At 44.9% G+C, this 19071-nt stretch overlaps 2 protein-coding genes across 6 annotated transcripts in view; one reads left to right on the forward strand and one right to left on the reverse strand.

Annotated features, from left to right (window-relative positions):
• The window catches only part of MTOR (mechanistic target of rapamycin kinase), a 117704-nt gene that overhangs the window by 49140 nt on the left and 49493 nt on the right, over positions 1-19071 (forward strand). The gene's annotated exons all lie outside the window — the stretch shown is intronic.
• ANGPTL7 (angiopoietin like 7) lies at positions 2519-9469 on the reverse strand. The gene is made up of 5 exons (XM_019930880.3): positions 8663-9469; positions 5941-6041; positions 4958-5152; positions 3886-4084; positions 2519-3661 (listed from the first exon to the last, which is right to left on the reverse strand). The coding sequence occupies exons 1-5, from the start codon at positions 9030-9032 to the stop codon at positions 3492-3494; spliced, it is 1035 nt and encodes a 344-aa protein (XP_019786439.1). The 5' UTR covers positions 9033-9469; the 3' UTR covers positions 2519-3491.

Raw genomic sequence — 19071 nt, forward strand, 5'->3', positions numbered from 1 at the left:
TCCGCAACGGGAGAGGCCACAACAGTGAGAGGCCTGCGTACCAAAAAAAAAAAAGAAAAAAAAAGTGACCAGAAAGATAGAAATAGGGCTTCCCTGGTGGCGCAGTGGTTGAGAGTCCGCCTGCCGATGCAGGGGACACGGGTTCGTGCCCCGGGTCCGGGAGGATCCCACGTGCCGCAGAGCAGCTGGGCCCATGAGCCATGGCTGCTGGGCCTGCGCATCTGGAGCCTATGCTCCGCGGCAGGAGAGGCCACAGCGGTGAGAGGCCCGCGTACCCAAAAAAAAAAAAAGGATAAAAATAGAATCATGTCTTTCCCCAAATAAATTGGACTTTGAATGTCGATTTCTAAAATACCACATATGGTGACATTTTTTTTTGACATTAACCTTGTCACAAAAAGTTTATACTTCAGTTATTCAATTGTGTATCTATAAAAGTATGAGTAAATTTCAGCAACTATAGGTTTTGATTAGTGTAATATAGATGTTTTGTCCCCCCCAACTTTATTGAGGAGTAATTGACAAATATAATTGTATATATTTAAAATGTACAGCACGATGATTTGGTATGCATTATGGAATGATTACTGGGATCAAGGTAATTAACACATCCATCACCTCACATGGTTAGCTCTTTTGTGTGTGTGTGGTGAGAATGCTTAAGATCTACTCTCAGCAAATTTCAAACATACAAAACTGTATTGTTAGCTGTAGTTGCTATGCTGTGCATTAGATACTCAGCTTACTCATCTTACAACTGAAAGTTTGTACCCTTTCACCTACATCTCCCTGCTTCCCCATTCTCCCATCCCCTGACAACCACCATTCTATTCTGTTTTTATGAAATCAGCTTTTTAAAAAATGATTCCACATATAAGTGATACTATACAGTATTTGTCTTTCTCTGTCTTACTTTACTTAGCATAATGCCCTCTAGATTCATCCATGTTGTCACAAATGATAGAATTTCCTTCTTTATGGCTGAATAATATTCCATTATGTGTACATTATATGTGTGTGTATGTACATATGTATATATATACACACATAATATATATATATACACATAAACTATATTTCACATTTTCTTTATCCATTCATCTTTTGAAGGACATTTTAGGTTATTTCCATATCTTGGCTATTGTGAATAATACTGCAATGAACATGGGAGTACAGATATCTCTTTGAGATAGTGATTTTGTTTCCTTTGAAGTATATCCAGAAATGGAATTGCTGGCTCACGTGGTACTTCTGTTTTCAATGTCTGGAGGAACCACCAGTATAGTGGTGTAGTGGCTGCACCACTTTACATTCCCACCAACAGTGCACAAGGGCTCCCTTTTCTCCACTTCCTTGCCAACCCTTATTATGTCTTGTCTTTTTAATAATCGTCATCCTACCAGGTGTGAGGTGATATCTCATTGTGGCTGTGCTTTGCATTTCCCTGATGATCAGTGGTGTTGGGCACCCGGTCATGTACCCATTGGCCATTTAGATGTCTTCTTCGGAAAAATGGACTGTTTAGGTCCTTGGCCCATTTTTAAATTGGATTATTTGCTTTTTTGCTATTCAGTTGTGTAAGTTCTTTACATATTTTAGATAGTAACCCTGGGTTATGGTTTACAGATATTTTTCTCTCATTCTGTAGATTGTCTTTTCAATTTATTGATTGTTTTCTTTTGCTGTGCAGAAGCTTTTTAGTTTGAGGTAGTCCCACTTAATTTATTTTAGCTTTTGTTGCCTAGAGCCTCAATTTTCTTTAGTTGTGGGGTGTATAGCTGATAAGAGAAAATTATAAGCTACTTCTGCCCTAGGCATCTTGTGCTCTTCCTTCTCTTCATCTCCTAACCCCCAGTCTTTTTCTCCTCTCTCCAAGCAGTACTGTGCTGGCCCACGAACATCTCAGATCCCCTGCCTGCCTTAGGAAGTTTCTGTCTGACCGCCTGTCCCATGGGAAGCCCTATTCCAGTGTACTTCTTCTCTACTCACTTTACTTCTTTGAAAATCCTGAGGGTCTTGTTTTTAAGGTTAAGTAGGTTCCCAACAATCAAAGGACTATAGGTACAGTAGAAAATAGTGAGTTCGAGAATTATGCTTACCTTACACTGACTAGTTCAAGTGAATGGTTCTTTTTTGCAAGGAAAAATTGCTTCCTGAAGGTCAAACTTATTTGACATCTGTTATGACTAAAGATGTTTCTTTTCCCTCTGCGTATATGTAAGTTTGCTCAAGTAGAAAGTAGGAGTGTTGGTTTGCAAAGTGTTTTGAAGCCAGGGGTGGCACTGGCCTCTGTGGTGGTTGGGTGGAGGTCAGACAGAGTCTGACCTCTTCCAGTGGATGCTGCTGCGCTTTTTGTCCCTCGCTTTTTCGTCTTTGGCTTCCTGCTCCTCCCTTGGTTTCCCTGAAGACTGCAACACACTCAGAGTCTCTTTCTCACGGCTCACTCTCTGATTTTTCACTTAAAACTTTCCACCATGCTCTCAGTGGTAATAGTAATAATTTTAAAAGGAACGAGGTTTAAAAGAGTTTATTGTAGAAGGAAGAAAAAACTTTGAATGTTTAAAACGAACTACAATGTTGTATTTCTACAAAGCAAAATGCTTATATACAGCGTGAATTATTTCTTAACCATAGTGCCATTTAACTTCCTGTTTCAGCCATTTTTTTTATAGATGAGATAAAAGAGGAAGCTCTTTGAGCCCTTTTCTTACAAAGTAAATAAAAATAGACAAATCTGTATTGACTGTGAAGATTTTAAGGCAGTTTTTTGCAAGCGTCCACAGGGACTTATCTTCCCCTCCCACTGGAGCTCCTGCCACCACTGGACCCACTTCCTGCCTCTCAGTGCTGGGCCCTGACCGAGGCCGAGCAGGGGAGGTGCTCAGAGGCCAATTGCAAGGCCCAGAGCCCTGGCGTTTCCTCCAGTCAATTCCAGCCTGGGTCCGTTCACCTCCAGCAGAAAAAATTTTGTCTTTAAAAAAAAAATTGTGTAGACTGAAGATAATTTCATTGGATTTAAAAGCAGAAACTCCTCTCCTCCACCACCCTCTTCACTCCTTTCTCTAACACCCAAGAGAATCAAAATAATCTGGTCCTTTTCAGCAAAGGCATTTATTTTCTGCCCTCACGTAACCTAGGCCTTAAGGAAAATGCTTAAAGTGAACTCACAATTATTTTTCTTTCACAGAAAAATCATGTGGAAAAGAAGCTGCTGCTATGTCAGGGATCACAGGCAGACAGCCCACTCAGGCCAGCCCCCTGAGAAGTCTGTGTCTGGACCCACTGTGTTTAATTAAATATTTCCTCCCATTTACTGTAACATCCTCAGTACATAGATTTTTTGGTTCTCCTAAGAGACTTACTCTCTCACTGAAGATGATAGGCCATTTTCTGTCCCTGCCCTTTTTATACTCCCTTCCTCTCCTCCTCTGCCTTTTCCCAGCCTCCGTTTGTCTCCACTTCTCCAGCCCTGCTCCAGAGCAGGCTTCTTTTTACGGCTGGAAGTCTTCTGGGCGGATTTTCATCTCCACTCGTTTGAGGGAGTAGCTAGACCCATGCCAGCCGTACCAGGTGATGCCGTCCAGGTGCTTGCTGTGCTCCCCAAGGCGGTAGTAAACACCATTGAGGTTGGAGTCTGTGCAGCAGTTGTACCAGTACCCACCTGGGACAGGAAACAGGTCAGTGCTAGTATGTCCTTGGAAATAGCTGATAGACCAGGCAGCAGGGATTTGTGATGCTTTTTAAACTGTACCTAAGCCATTAGGGTCAGTGTCAAACAGGAGTACCAAAGCCAGAATACCAACTGCAGTTATAAATTCACTCTTTCTCCTCCAGTGGGACTATGGCCTTGTACCTGAACTCTCACTTCCCAACCCCAACTCTCACCTTTCCGGAGCTGGGCACACTTGTCTAAGCAGTTGTCATTGTCCTTGTCCTTGGTGCTGAAGGCTGTGTTGTTGTGATAGACAAGGGCATCGTTCCCCACGTTGCCGCTGTAGTTCCCCAGGAAGAGGCGGTAGCTGTTCCGTTCATTGCCCAAAACAAAGTGGCTGTACTCAGCGTAGCGCATGTTGCCCTCCCAGTCCTGTCCGGGGGGCAGAGCCTTAGAAAACTGCAGCAGGGCCTTCTTTCATACCATCCTGCACCTCTTCCCTCTCCCCAGCTGCAGCCACACACCTTTTTACTACTTTATTACTTGTCTACCTCTAGTTTAACACACTAACACACTTATATACAGCGTGAATTTAACACACTTATATACAGCGTGAGTTATTTCTTAACCATAGTGCCATTTACCTTCTTGTTTCAGCCATTTTTTATAGATGAGATAAAAGAGGAAGCTCTTTGAGCCCTTTTCTTACAAAGTAAATAAAAATAGACAAATCTGTATTGACTGTGAAGATTTTAAGGCAGTTTTTTGCAAGCGTCCACAGGGACTTATCTTCCCCTCCTCCAGGGAATCAGAAAACAAGGGTCCTAGATCAGACTTCTCTCCTGGGTCACCACATGGCCCTGGTTAGTCTCTCATTCTCTTCCCCTTTACATCCCTGTCTGTAAGGTGTACACGTGTGTGTGTTTTGCTGTATCCCACTCTGAGATGTCGTAAGAGTAACCTGAGAACATAGTGACGCTTCAGGGCCTTTGATGAGGGTCACCAACCGATACCAGTAAGGTTTGCACGTAGAGGACCTCATGCCCCAGGCCAGGGCAGGGACCACAGTGTTTCAGCCCAGCTGACTGTTGGATTCCTCTGCTCTGGCCTGAGTCTGGCCTCTCCCTTGTACCTGCAGCCTTGTTTTTGTGAAAAATAGGAAAAAAAGCCCTATTCTTCCTCAACTGTACTGCAACCTGCAGGAAAACCATCACAACAAGTACATCAGCCGATGGCGAACAGGAGTAGGAATGACGCCCAGGAGTTGCACACAGTTGGGCGTGGCGGCCCTGGTCTCATGCTCACCTCCATCTCCACGCGTAGCCGGGTTGGCCGCCTGGAGAGCCGGTGGATGTGGTCGTTCCCCAGCCAGAAGTCCCCACTGATGCTGCCAAAGCCCTGCTTGTACTGCTTCCAGTCCCGATAGAAGGAGACAAGGCCACTCTTTCTTCTCTGAATGGTGGTCCAGCCACCACCTGAAGTCTCCATGTCACAGAACACCTGGAGCAGAGGGGATGCCCTCCCTGGTCAGGACGTGCCGAGGCAGGCAGCGCGAGCCTGAGCGTGGCTTCCCACCTTTCTCCCACCCCGTAGAGCCAAGGGACGTGTGCCCTTCCACAGCCATGCTGGCTCACTAGGCAACGATTCTGCCCCAGGGTTGGCAAACTGGGCAGGCTGGTGGTTTGCTGAGATTAAAGTTGAGGATAAGAGCAAGTGCACGGAGAGTCTGAAAGGAAAAAGTCCAGGTCCTTCTGACACACTCCCTATATGTTCTCTTTTCTCCCCAAAGAGTCACTGCCGTAGGATGTGGCAAGGGATCGCAGCTAGTTAGGTGGTGGTTATAGCATTATCTAACTGTTAGAAGGTTTAGTGTTTGGTTGCTAATGATTTGAAGGAGCAAAACAGATGCCTGGATTTTTTTCCTCCATAAATTGAGTATTTAGATAGCTCTCTGGCGTTGATGTGTTTGCTTCTCTGTCTTTTTTTTTTTTTTTTTTTTTTCGCGGTACACGGGCCTCTCATTGTTGTGGCCTCTCCCGTTGCGGAGCGCAGGCTCAGCGGCCATGGCTCACGGGCCCAGCCGCTCCGCGGCATGTGGGATCCTCCCAGACTGGGGCACGAACCCGCGTCCCCTGCATCGGCAAGAGGACTCTCAACCACTGCGCCACCAGGGAAGCCCTGCTTCTCTGTCTTGAGTTTCCCTCTCTTTAGACTGTGACTAGCCCTATTGTCCCCAGCCTTTGACGGGTGGAGGATAGATGGTAGTACATGGGCTGTGATGACCTCACCTCCAGCTCAGGGCTGCCCAGGAAGTCATCGGGAGGAAGCTTATACACTCCAGAGATGCGGTAGTTCTTCTGGTAGAGAGACGAGCAGTCGTAGATGGCATCTACAAAAGGAGAAAACCACAGGGTGAGCATCCAAACCCAGGGGCTTTGTGGCTAGCCGGCATCCCTGCTGCATCTAAATTGAAAGTTTAGGAAGGGAGACTTCATTTCTACCACAAAATTCACAGGAGTGTTCATTGCTGCGCAGTGTCTGGACTTGGGAGAGGTGGGCATCAGGAGGCCAGGAACGGGTGTGTTTTGGCCTCACTGGTGGTAGGGCTGAGGGCTAGGGAAACCCTTCACCTGGATAGCACAACGGTACAAACAGGTGGCTTCAGGTTTGTGCTGAAATGATCCCCCTGTAGTTCTAGGGCATGAATTCTGGAAACGTTACAATGTGTAAGGGCCGCCAACAGATCCTCCTGTTTAATAAATTCAGCTTCTGGGACAGCCAGCCTCTATTCCTAAATAAGTCATGAAGATCTCATAGGGTCTGGTTTTATTGTTTTCTCGGTTTGTTTTTCTTGTTTTTCAGAGGTAATGGCTACTGCCTACTAGGTCCCTTATTAGCAGAGATTTATAATTTTATCTTTCCCTCCTTAATCCAACACTGCTAGACAAATGAAAATGAAACACCCTAAGGAACCCTTGGAGGCCTTCCCCTGACACCATTATTAAAACAAGGAAATGAGAGATTTGGGCAGGCGGGCTTTCACTCTGGGGTTGATTTTAATGTTTCCTCAGCTGCCCTGGGGGCTAGTGCTTTATGAAAGATTTTGTCTCCTTGTTGTTCTAAACATCAAAGAGCTTTGTGGAAGGGACAGCCTTTCCAGATAGGATTCAGAGAGCAGGAACTCTCGCCTGTCTAGGAGATGCCTCCTGCCCACTGTGTCTTGGGATTCTTTTCTTGGTGACCGCTGCACTGGGCCTTCAAGAAGAGGACACAGTGGGCAGTTTCCCGCTGTGGGCATTGTTCAAGGCAGAGCACTTTGGGGAGGGGAAACGGGAGACCCTTGTCTTCCCTATCAGAGGTCATCACTTCCTCTTACTGATGAAAGCATCAACTTACTGCTTTCTCCAAGAGGCTAGCTACTTACAGAGTATAAAGGTGACCCCACACCTGGTAGCAGAGAAGAAAAGTAAGGAATGATGGCCTGGGCAGGAAGAGTAAGAGGCCCGGCAAGAGAGCTGCATTTGACTCCCAAGAAACTCCTTGCTGGGAGGTGAGAAAATCCCGTTTGGAGGAGCAGGACGTGGCGTTGGTCAGATTCCTCTGTCTCGCCTGGTCTCCTGTGTGTCTGGTTTCATCACACAGACCAAATCAGGACTCACTTCTCTGGAAAATGGCCTGAGAAGACCTTTCTAGTCCCAAACTGAGAGTCAGGAAGTACATGCTTAGAAAGTGATTTACACACACAAAAAATTTTTTATTGGAGTATAATTGCTTTACAGTGTTGTGTTAGTTTCTGCTCTACAATGAAGTGAACCCCTCCCTCGTGGACCTCTCTCCCCCCATCCCCCATCCCACCCATCTGGGTCATCACAGAGCACCGAGCTGAGCTCCCTGTGCTGTACGGCAGGGTCCCACTAGCTATCCATTTTACACGTGGTAGTATATTTATGTCAAATCTAATCTCCCAGTTCATCCCACACAAAATTTTTAAGCTTAATTTCATGTTAAAACTTTTTCTTCATTTGAGTTGAGGATAACCAGTAAGACTTACTCTGCTCTTTATTCTTGGCTTGGTTTATAATACGACCAAAAAGATTTTCTTTTAAGTTCTTATATCAGCAAGAAATGACATATCTATAGACTATGCTCCTTGTAACTAATAATTTCCTGATAATTTCAGCAAAGCAAATTTCTGTCTGAACAATAAATTCACCTTGGCCTGTCTAAGCCAAGCTAAGTAGAAACTGAAAATTGTTTTGGAAAAGAAAACAGTAAACGTATCTTATTTTCGGCCTACTAAAAATGTAAATTTCAGCATTGCATTTTCCTGTATAACTGGGGAGAATTTTATTTGCAATTGTGGGAAAAAATAGAAATACCAGAATTGCGCAACCTTGAGGAGTCAGTCCTTTTTGAACATGAAGGAGTCCTTCAGATGACTCTGGGCAGTGTCTGTGCACTTAATTCTGAGCCAGTGAGAATTAGGTTGGCAGACAGGACACCGAAGTCCATTAATGCCCATTCCACTAAATCCCAGGGACCCGAGAGAACTGTTTTAGGCAAAACTTTGCTTCTAGAGATGTTATGATTTTGGTGTTCTTTCCTGCTTCCTTGGGACTGAGGGTACAGCCGGTCAGCTCTGGGTAAGGAAGTGGATTAATCAGGAAAACTGGAACCCAGTTTCTAAGACTTGCTTTGTGACTTTGAGCAAACCGCATGATCTCTCTGTGTTCCAAGATGGTAATTCATACCTTCAATATGCCAAAACATTGCAGGGATAAAAAAAAGCTGGGTAAACGTACAGAACCTTAGAAATCAAAAGAAATACTTCGTAAGCCTTTGCTAAAGAGAAAATAGAGCTGGTGGCACGTACCCAAGAAAGTAAGTTCCATGAGAACCCCCAGGGATCGTTCTGACGACCACGTCACCTAGAAGCAATGCTCCAGACAGGAGGCGCTCGACTGTGTGAGGGGGAAGGTGGTGAGTAGCGTGAGGACACGTCCTCCTTACCTGCCAAGGTCTGGGTGACAGTCTGCGCTGCCTGCAGCTGCATGATGCCCATCTGATTGTTCATCTCGGAGTACTTGCTCTCGGCCTCTGTGAGCCGCGACTCCATGCGCTTGGAATTGCTCTCCAGCTCCATCACCTGCATGACCACGCTGACCCAGTCCCTTTCCTGCTTCCTGCTCAGGTCGCTCAGCAGGCTGCTTAGGTTGGCAATTTGGGCCCTGAGCTCCTTCGCCTCCTCACAGCAGCCGGCCACGGTGAGCTCTGCAGGTGTCTTGCGCTTAGGGGGCTTCTGTGGCCACACTGGGTGGCTGACAAAGGCCACAGTGAAAATGCAGAGCCAGGCCACGGCCGAGAGAGTCTCTTTCAGCATCTTCCGTGGGCCTGGTTGAGGAAGGCTCTTCCTCTGGGGGAATCTGGCTGTGTCCAGCTGAGGCGTGCAGAGCTGCGGCAAATTAGAACCTAGCCCTTTCGCTCTTGGTGGACTTAGCACTTTGTTGTTCCTCTCCCCTTGCTCTTTCTTAGCCTTTCTCAAAACTTGAGTTTCTGAACGCGCACCTTAATTGGGTATCCTATAGCCTTCCTTCCCAAGACTGAATGCTCGACAAACTCAGCATCTTAAATATTGTTTTCTGCCTGCACCTCCACCCCTACCATGGCCGTGCATAGCGCTTTAGCCCCTCCCAGCTCATCTGGGAGGGTCAGGTGCCTGTTGGGTGAAGTCAGCGTAAACTTAGGCCAGAGGAGGGGAGGAGAGAGACAGGGGCAGTCTTTCTTTCCTTGCCTGCACAGTCTCTGGGCTAAGACAAGAGGACTGAATTTGTGTGTTTCCAGTTTTGCCTATTAGATTGTACCCCTGCCAGCCACTGGCTCTGCTCTATAAGCAAGCAGGGCAGGGTCAGAAGAATTTCCAGATTCCATTCTAAAGGTTATATAACCGTGGGGTGAGCATAAGGTAGGCAAAGAGAGTTGGGAATAAGACTCTCCACTCACAGGGAGGCCTGTTACTGCAATCCACGCTGTTTATACGAGGCTCTAGTCTATTTTGGCATCCTTCTGAATGTGCTTTTAAGAAGGCTCATTATTCCTTTCTCTGATCATCATTCAGTGTTTTACAAAACCCTCTTTTGGCCTGGATCTAACGCTATCTCACATTTGAAAATTTCCAACTTAGAAAAGCTTTAGAAATAGAAGGATAGAGGAAATCTCTTAAGAAGCAAAAAAGGGCTTTGTAGCTTGTAGCCACAGGCTTTACCCAGTTCTTTCTTTTTACATACTTTCTCCTTCAATAAAGAATGGGCCAGTGTTCGCCTCTCACAGTTGACATTTGGCATGGAAGTGGCAGCGATGGCAGCAGGGGTGAAAACGCAGAACTTGGTCCGAGGATGGGCACCTGCACGCCCACCAGTGTTCATGCAGAACAGAGAACAGGCACAGCCACGGCCCATGGTTCTAAGCCTGGAAAGTATGTTAAAACGTAGAGAAAAACATCCCCATTGCCTAATAATCCATGTCTGGAGCCTCATTTCCCTTTTCCTATGGAATATGGTTTGCAGATTTATTCTCTGTATATGATATATATATATATTCTCTATATATATCCCTGACAATAGGGATATTGTCATTTTTCATGTACTGTATTTAAAGGAGATTCCTCCTTTGAAAACAAGTGGGGAAAAAAACTGGGTTTTCAGCAAATCTTAAATCCTTAAAATGAGCTTTTCACTAAGAAGGTAAACAAAGTTCCCTCTGTCCATACACGGTAACTGTCTTCTGAACATGCTCTTGCTATTTCCGGGTGCAGTGCTTATACTGTTGTTATTCCATATGGGCCCTTCACACACAAGCCTGAGGCCTGGCAGCCCTCCTTCCCGCCGTGACCCCCAGAGCCTTTTTCCAGTCAGGGCTTCTGCTGCTCAGAAAGTCATTTCTGTTCAGGCAGCTGGAGTTACCAAACACTTTTTTTTTTCCTGTAAATCAAAAAGCAGGAGTGGATCAGGTGGATCAGGGTTTGTTTGCTAACCTGCTCATCTTCTTTGCCTGCTTAGGAGTGAGGATGTTGGCTGGAGTCCTGTAGCAGCTTGTCATTCTGCTCAAAAGGGTCTTTTTAGAATTGGCACTGTCAGCCAGTCCCTGCTGTCTCTTTGCAAATGTCTAGTCCAGCCGGGCACTGCAGCCTTAGCTCATGGAGCTCACTTCACTAAGGCGAACCTGGCCCCGACTGCCAGCATCCGACAGGGTCATTCAGCAGGGTCTGCTAAACTCCACGAGGATCTCCTACCCAGCTTAACCGACACTGAGCACTGAGCTTAAACCGTGTGGCACACAATTGTATGTAGCCTCACACACGATGCTGCTGTCTTGGTAGAGAACATCATGGAACAATGGCGCTTTATGGATTCCTGGCCGGCTTTTTGTTTGTTCTTTCCAGTGACCATTTCCTCTGCCCAAACAGAAGAATTTTGTTATGAATAGATTTTCATATCTGGGCAGAAAATGAATCGATCATTCATATTTGCAACCCATGTAGCAGTCCTTTCCAGGAAAGGTAGGAAGGGGTTCCTAAGTTTGGATCAAAAGCATCTAGCTTTTAGCATGAGTGCCTACTCTCTGACATTTGTTTTCTGGAAACTTATTTCTAACATAAGGCTTAAGTTGGAGACAGAAGCTTTTTTTATTTGAAGATTTTCTTAAATTGTCTAACCTGCCCAAATCTTCAACACTGCCCCCCCCCCCCCATTTTGAGAAAAATAGCTAGTTAAGAGTATATCCCATGCCAGAAGATTATCTGTCCTCCAAAACATCTACAACCCTAGGGTGTCCTAGATTCTGAATTTCTGAAAGAAGGAAAAATAAGTCCTTGTTTTGAGTACAGCTAAGCCAGTAGAGAAAACCAGGACAAATGCGGAAGACTAGAGCAGTTTTCCCTTCTCTGAGAGGCTTTTAATCCCTTCTCTGCCCTTCGGTGAACAGTGTGACCATAAAAAATGGGAATTAATTGAGAAAGTATGGAAAACCTGTGTTGGACACCTTACAGTTTTTCCTTTTCTCCATTTTGCTGGTGGTGAAAGAGGGTCAGCTTGGAGCTCTTGAGATAGATGTTTATGAAAATAAAGCTTATGTTCTTTTGAGAAAAGCCAGTGAGCTTTTACTTCACAGTCTGGGCTGTGCTGCCTTAGGCTGGCACCAAGGATTGGATGTGTCCGAGCAGCCTGGGAATTCCAGAGCTGAGAAGGGCCTAGAGCTGGTCTTTCCTTCTCCCCCAATAGGGGCGTCATGTCTCATTTTCTTGAAAATGTTCCTGTTGGAGAGACTCCTTGTTTTCCAGTGTATTCGTGCCCCTGCCTACTCTTAAACCATCCTTCCAAACTGGTGAGGGAGGAACAGCTGCCCTCAGTGCCAGGCTCTGTTTGTTGAATGAATACATCTCAGAAGAATCTGCCTTGTTGTTAGTTTAGCCGTGTGTTTGTGGTCATATTTTACTTCCGAAGTCTTCTAACGAGCCACAGCTGCCTTACTACATGTGGCCATTTGGTCCCTGACCCTTCTACCGCTCAGTCCTACTTCCATCTCAGCCCGAAGTCCAGGTCCATCGCAGAAGGTATTTGCACCTCTTCCCTAAGCCTTCTAGTTTGCCACTTCTCCCAAAGAGTGTGTCCTGGGCTTATTAGAAACCATTTCTTTCAGGCCTCCTCTTAGTGTCTACTGTTTAATTATAGCACCTAGCAAAAAAGTCTGTCTCTGAACCCTCTTAGGAATTTGCAGCCTCAGGTGCCTCACAGGCTAGGTGGAGAGACAGACAGCTGAACTCCAGGGCAGTGTGACATGCTGGGGTGGGGGACACAGCAGAGGGGGAGTGCCCAACGCAGATGAGGTTCTGGAAGGTCTCCTGAGGGAAGTGATACCCAGGGTTGTTGTTTTTGTGGGGTTTTTGGTTTTTTTAAAGGAAGAAGTAGCCAGAAGTGGGAGAGGGCATTCTGAGCCAAGGTGCAGCTGTATGAAAAGCCTGGGCTTATAGAGCCTAAGTGGTCAAGTGTGGCGTTAAGGGCAAGAAGGAAGAGGAGTGGTGGCAGGAATTAAAGCTGGACGAGTGGAGGCGCGTCGGGCCTCAGGGCCCTTGTACATCTCGGCGAGGCTGTAAGTGTTACTTGGGAGACGGGGCTGTGGAAGGAAGCCAGGAAGCTTTTACTTCTGGCTTTGTTTTTTTTTGAGTCTCACCAGGACAGTGGCTCTTTGTAGTTACCAAACAAGATTTTTAACTGGAAGTGGGTGGCTTAGAACATCAGAATTTCTTAAAATTGTAATGCATTCATATTAAATGCCCTGAAGGGCTCATCTGGCTTGAGGATTAAGGAGGTGGTATCTGAAGGACTTAAAGTTATTAAGTCTACAATCAGATAAATCTGGGTTCTAATCCCTTCCCATCACTTGATAGTTATATGACCCTGGGCAAATTAATTAACTTCTCGGAGCTGACCAATCTGTGAAATGGGGATAAAAATTTTAACTACTCCTGGACTTCCCTGGCAGTGCAGTGGTTTGGACTCTGTGCTTCCACTGCAGGGGGCATGGGTTTGATCCCTGGTTGGGAAACTAGGATCCCACATGCTGTGCAGCACAGAAAAAAAAAAAAAAAGTTAGTAAAAAAAAAAAAAATTATAACCACTTCACAGGACTTTTGTGAGGACTAAGTTAAATACAGCAAAAGATTAAAAATAGCTAAGGCATTTTTGAAGAAGAAAAATAAATTTGGAGGAATTACCTTATTAGAAATCAAGATTTATCTTAAAGCTACAGTAAGTAATTAAGGCAATGTAGTATTGGCACAAGGATAGACAGATAGATAAATGGAGCAGATTTGAATGTCCAGAAACAGACCCACACATATATGAACCCTTGATTTATGACAAGGTGCCACTATAGAACAGTGAGTTCCTCTGGGTAGGCTAGATAGCCTTATGGGGGGATAAAGGTTCTTGACCCTTACCCCATACCACACCCAAAACCTCAAGTCCAGGAGATTTAAAGTCTAAATCGGAAAACAGTAGGGCTTCTAGACGATAACATAGGAGATTATCTTCAGCATCTTGGGATAAGCAGAGATTTCTTAAACAAGATTTGAAAAATACTGACCATAAAGGAAAACATCAAATGCAATAAAAGGAGTCATTTCTTTTCACTGGAAAACACCATGAAGAAAGTAAAAAGGCAAGAAGGTATTCCAGTACATACTTCTGTGTATGCTGTATCCAGAGTATATATAGAACTCCTAACAAACAAACAAAAGGTAGCCAGTTAAAACATTGGCAAGAGATGTGAACAGGTACTTATTTCACAAAAGATTATGTCCACAAGGCCAGTCGACACATGAAAGACTGCTCAGGCTCATTAGTCATTATGGAAACTCAAATTTAAACTATACTGTGCAGGACTTCCCTGGTGGCGCAGTGGTTAAGAATCCGCCTGCCAGTGCAAGGGACACGGGTTCGAGCCCTGGTCTGGGAAGATCCCACATGCCGCAGAGCAACTAAGCCCGTGCGCCACAACTGCTGAGCCCGCGAGCCACAACTACTGAAGCCTGCGTGCCTAGAGCCCGTGCTCTGCAACAAGAGAAGCCACCACACTGAGAAACCTGCCACACCACAACAAAGAGTAGCCCCTGCTCACCGCAACTAGAGAAAGCCCACGCATAGCAACGAAGATCCAACGCAACCAAAAATAAATAAATAAAAATAAGTTTTTTAAATAAAAAAATAAACCAGAAGGTGCAACTTACACACCAATCAAAATGGCTGAAATGGAAAACACTAAATTCCAAGTGTTGACGAAGATGTGGAGCAACTGGGATTTCCATACCCTTCTGGTCGAAATGTAACGTGGCAGTTTGTCAGTATCTTCTGAGACTGGAACATGCCCCTGTAAGCGAGCAATTCTACTGCGAGATTTGTTCCCACCAGAAATGTGAGCACTCACGCGCCAAAGGCATATAGGAATGTTTGTCCGGACTTCGCTGGTGGTCCAGTGCTTAAGACTCCGCCCTTCCAATGTAGGGGGCGTGGGTTCGATCCCTGGTTAGGGAACTAAGATCCCGCAGGCCACATGGTGCGGCCAAAAAAACAAGGAATGTAGTAATGTGACTTACCATAGCCCCAAACTGAGAACAGCGTAAACCCCCATCGACAGTAAGACAGATGAATTGTGGTGTGTTCATACAGTGACACGCTATTCAGCAGTAAAAGACAGAACTACTGCGGCATGCAATGACATGGATGTGTCTCGTAAACATAATGTTGAATGTTTATATAGAGTTCAAAACCGGGTGAAACTAACCAATTGTATCAGAAGTGAGATAGTTGTTACCTCTTATGAGTTGTTACCTCTGGGGATGAGAAGGGAAGCTGTGATTGGGAGAAGTCTTGGGTGCTTCTGGGATGCTGGCAGTGTGTTGTGTTCCGTTTTTTGGTCTGGGTGGTAGTTATAAGGGTATCTTCACTTTGTGATAGTTTATCAAGCTGTACAATTAGGTGTATACTTTCCTGTGTATATATGTTGTACTTCAGCCAGGAAGCTTATTTAAAAATAGATAATGCACATAAAACACTTTGTTTTTTTTTTAATTTTATTGAAGTATAGTTGATTTACAACGTTGTGTTAATTTCTGCTGTACAGCAAAGTGACTCAGTTATACACATATATATATTCTTTTTCACATTCTTTTCCATTACGGTTTATCACAGGATATTGAATATAGTTCCCTGTGCTATACAGTAGGACGTTGTTGTTTATCCATCCTGTAAAGAATAATTTGCATCTGCTAATCCCAATCTCCCAGTCTTTCCCTCCCCCCACCACACCCCCCCACCTTAGCAACCACAGATCTATTCTCTATGTCTGTGAGTCTGTTTCTGTTTGGTAGATATGTTCATCTGTGTCGTGTTTTAGATTCCACATATGGGCAATATCATATGGTATTTGTATTTCTCTTTCTTACTTCCATTAGTATGATAGTCTCTAGGTCCATCCATGTTGCTGCAAATGGCATTATTTCATTCCTTTTTATGGTTGAGTAATATTCCATTGTGTATATGTATACCACATCTTCTTTATTCATTCATCTCTCAGTGGACATTTAGGTTGTTTCCATGTCTTGGCTGTTGTAAATAGTGCTACTGTGAACATAGGGGTGCATGTATCTTTTCAAATTATAGTTTCGTCTGGATATATGCCCAGGAGTGGGATTGCTAGATCAAATGCCAACTCTATTTTTAGTCTTTTGAGGAACCTCCATACTGTTTTCCATAGTGCCTGCATCAGTTTACATTCCCATCAACAGTGTAGGAGGGTTCCCTTTTCTCCACACCCTCTCCAGCATTTATTATTTGTAGACTTTTTTTTTTTGAACACTAGTCCTTTGTTTGTTTGTTTTTAGTATTTTTAAAAATTAATTAATTAAGTTATTTTTGGTTGCATTGGGTCTTCGTTGCTGTGTGCAGGCTTTCCTTAGTTGCGTCCAGCAGGGGCTACTCTTTGTTGCTGTGCGTGGGCTTCTCATTGCAGTGGCTTCTCTTGTTGCGGAGCATGGGCTCTAGGTGCATGGGCTTCAGTAGTTGTGGCATGCAGGCTCAGTAGTTATGGCTCACGGACTCTAGAGCACAGGCTCAGTACTTGTGGCGCACAGGCTTAGTTGCTCCGTGGCATGTGGGATCTTCCCAGACCAGGGATCGAAACTGTGTCCCCTGCCTTGGCAGGCGGATTCTTTACCACTGTGCCACCGGGGAAGTCCCTTACTTGTAGACGTTTTAATGATGGTCATTCTGACCAGTGTGAGGTGGTACCTCACTGTAGTTTTGATTTGCATTTCTCTAATAATTAGCAACGATGAGCATCTTTTCATGTGCCTATTGGCCATCTGTATGTCTTCTTTGGGGAAATGTCTATTTAGGTCTTCTGCCCGTTTTTCAATTGGGTTGTTTGTTTTTTTGTTATTGAGTTGTATGAGCTGTAAGACACTTTGAATTGTGTCTGACACATAGTCCATATCTAGCAAATACTAAGTAGTATTGATATTTAGGTAATCGATTATCATTTCATCAGAAAAACCTCCCTGTCCACCTGAATCTAAAATAAGTCCCCTGTGCCATTCTCCATCTCTGTGCTCTGTTTTCTTCATGGTGTTTACCTCCACAGCACTTACTTCCATTTGTGTTTTGTATATCTACTTCACTGACCTATAAGCTCTGTGAAAGCAAAGACCATACCTGTCTTATCTACCATAGTAGCTCTAGCAACCAGCACTTAGGACAAAGCCTGAGACAAAAGAGATACTGTATTGGAACTTGTCAAATGAAAGAATGAATTCCCAGCAGAAGGTTCTTTTCTCCTAAATAAACATCTGACATGGAGACTTAAGAGTCTCTCTCCATGGTCATTGCCAGTATTTTATCATGGTGAGTCCTTCATTGCAGGGGATTGCCTTCTCTCCTGCTTTAACATTTTCTTCCATAGATTTTAGTTATAGAATCAAAGAGAGTGAGAACTGGAAGAGTTGAGATCATTTGGTTCAGCCTTCTTTTTTTTAACCAGTAACTTGAGGTAGCAGCCTGATTGTATGATCACTTTGTATCCCTGGAAACCATCGATTTGCATCTCACCCCTGTTTCTTTACATATGAAGACGAGTGAAAGGGCCACAGAGCATTGTGGTAGGGTTTTGTACCCCCCAGCCCCCCACCCCCACCGTTGATTCTGGAGGCCTGTATGAATGGCATATCTGATAACTTGACCCTGCATTGACCTGTCGGTTAATCCTTATCACGGCCTGAGGGGCCACATGCAGCAGCTCATGTTGAAGACAGAACACAGAAAGTAACATGTCATGTCTCTGGGCAGCTGTATTCCCCGTAATTAATCCAGGAATCCAACAAATCTTGTCTGTCTCCAAAGGGAAATCAAACACCCATTACATTGCAATTGCAAAAAATCACTCTTAGCCAAAGACGGATTCCTGCCGGGGTACAGGACAAGATTTCAAGTCTATGTGCAGTCGCCCTGGGACTGAGGAGCTTCCCTTCAGCCTGGGTCTTAGCCTCCCTGACTTAGGCAGCACTAATGGGAAATGGCCTGTAACTCTTTGAGAATGTTAAAGAAATTGAACCAGTTTGTGCCTGAGCAACCAATTAACAGTGAGGGTGACTGGGCTTTACAGCCTACAGGCAAGGGGCTAGATGGACGAACAAACCCACTCTGTGTCTTAATTCTAAACACATGTTCCCAAGGTGTCTCTGTTGCGTTGCTTGGAAGTATGAGCCCAGCTTTTACAGTTGTTTCCAGGCTTCCAGAAAAGGTACACAGTCTTGTTCTTTTCCCACACCTCTGCTGGAAGAGAAAACGCTCTGTCCAGAGGGGAAGGATTTGCTCAAAGCTTCGCACTTCTCAGTAAAGACACATTCCAAACGTCTGGACTCATGCTGCCTTCAAAAGTGCCAGTGTGCCTCGAGGAATCCATACCCCTGTAGAAAAGCTCCAAGCAGCAGAGAGTGTGCAGATGGAGGAAACCCCTTTGTAGCCCGAGCACAAGCACAGATTATATCTTTCTTTTTAGCCCCATCTTTTTCTTTAATGTCCTTTTACATCCAGCCATTACCCAAGAGGCCAAGTCCCTCACCAGTCATCAGTAGAGCTTAAATTTATTTCTGGCTGCTCTAAAGACTTCTTACAGGTTCACTTTACAACAGCTTGCCTCTATAGGGCATCTTACAAACTCCAAGGAAAGCTGCTTTTCAGTGCAGAAAGCTGACCATGAGTGAGGAGTTGTACAAAGGGAGGAGTCCTGGGGTTTCTCCTAAAGCTGATCAAAAGGACAGAGGGTCTTTCCTTGTAACCCAAGACGATTCTAAAGGGTGCCGCTTGCTGTCGGTCAGTAGTTAACCTCTGCTCCTCCACTGCGTCTAGCTCATCCTCAGGAATGGCTGGAGATTCAGTGGGACCACTCTTACGGTGAGTTAGCAAAGCTGCTTCTGATTTTCATGTACCACTGCGAGGGGGAACAAACTGCTGGCAATTAAACTGGGTCACAGCACTCTGAAACCTTGAATTATAAGCTGTATCATGGTCTCAGAGCTGTTAAAGTGCACCTCTTAGAATTGATGAAATACGCTAGGTGCCCCATGGCCACCTCTGACACAGTCTGTCCCAGTGACAATGAAATGTATCAGTGATAACACCATTGATCTCTCCAGATTCTTTTGGACATCTCATTGGCTGTGAATCTTGGTGATTCAATTACAGTATGTTACGTTCCTCGTCTGTCAGCTTTTCCTTACTAAAAAGGTAGGCATATTTTTTCCTTCTCCTGATCCCAGAATGGGCATCAGTATTACTACAATGTGGCCTAACTCCGTACTGGAGTACAAG

This window comes from Tursiops truncatus, chromosome 1 (assembly GCF_011762595.2).
Source record: "Tursiops truncatus isolate mTurTru1 chromosome 1, mTurTru1.mat.Y, whole genome shotgun sequence".
NCBI classification, from domain to species: Eukaryota; Metazoa; Chordata; class Mammalia; order Artiodactyla; family Delphinidae; genus Tursiops; species Tursiops truncatus.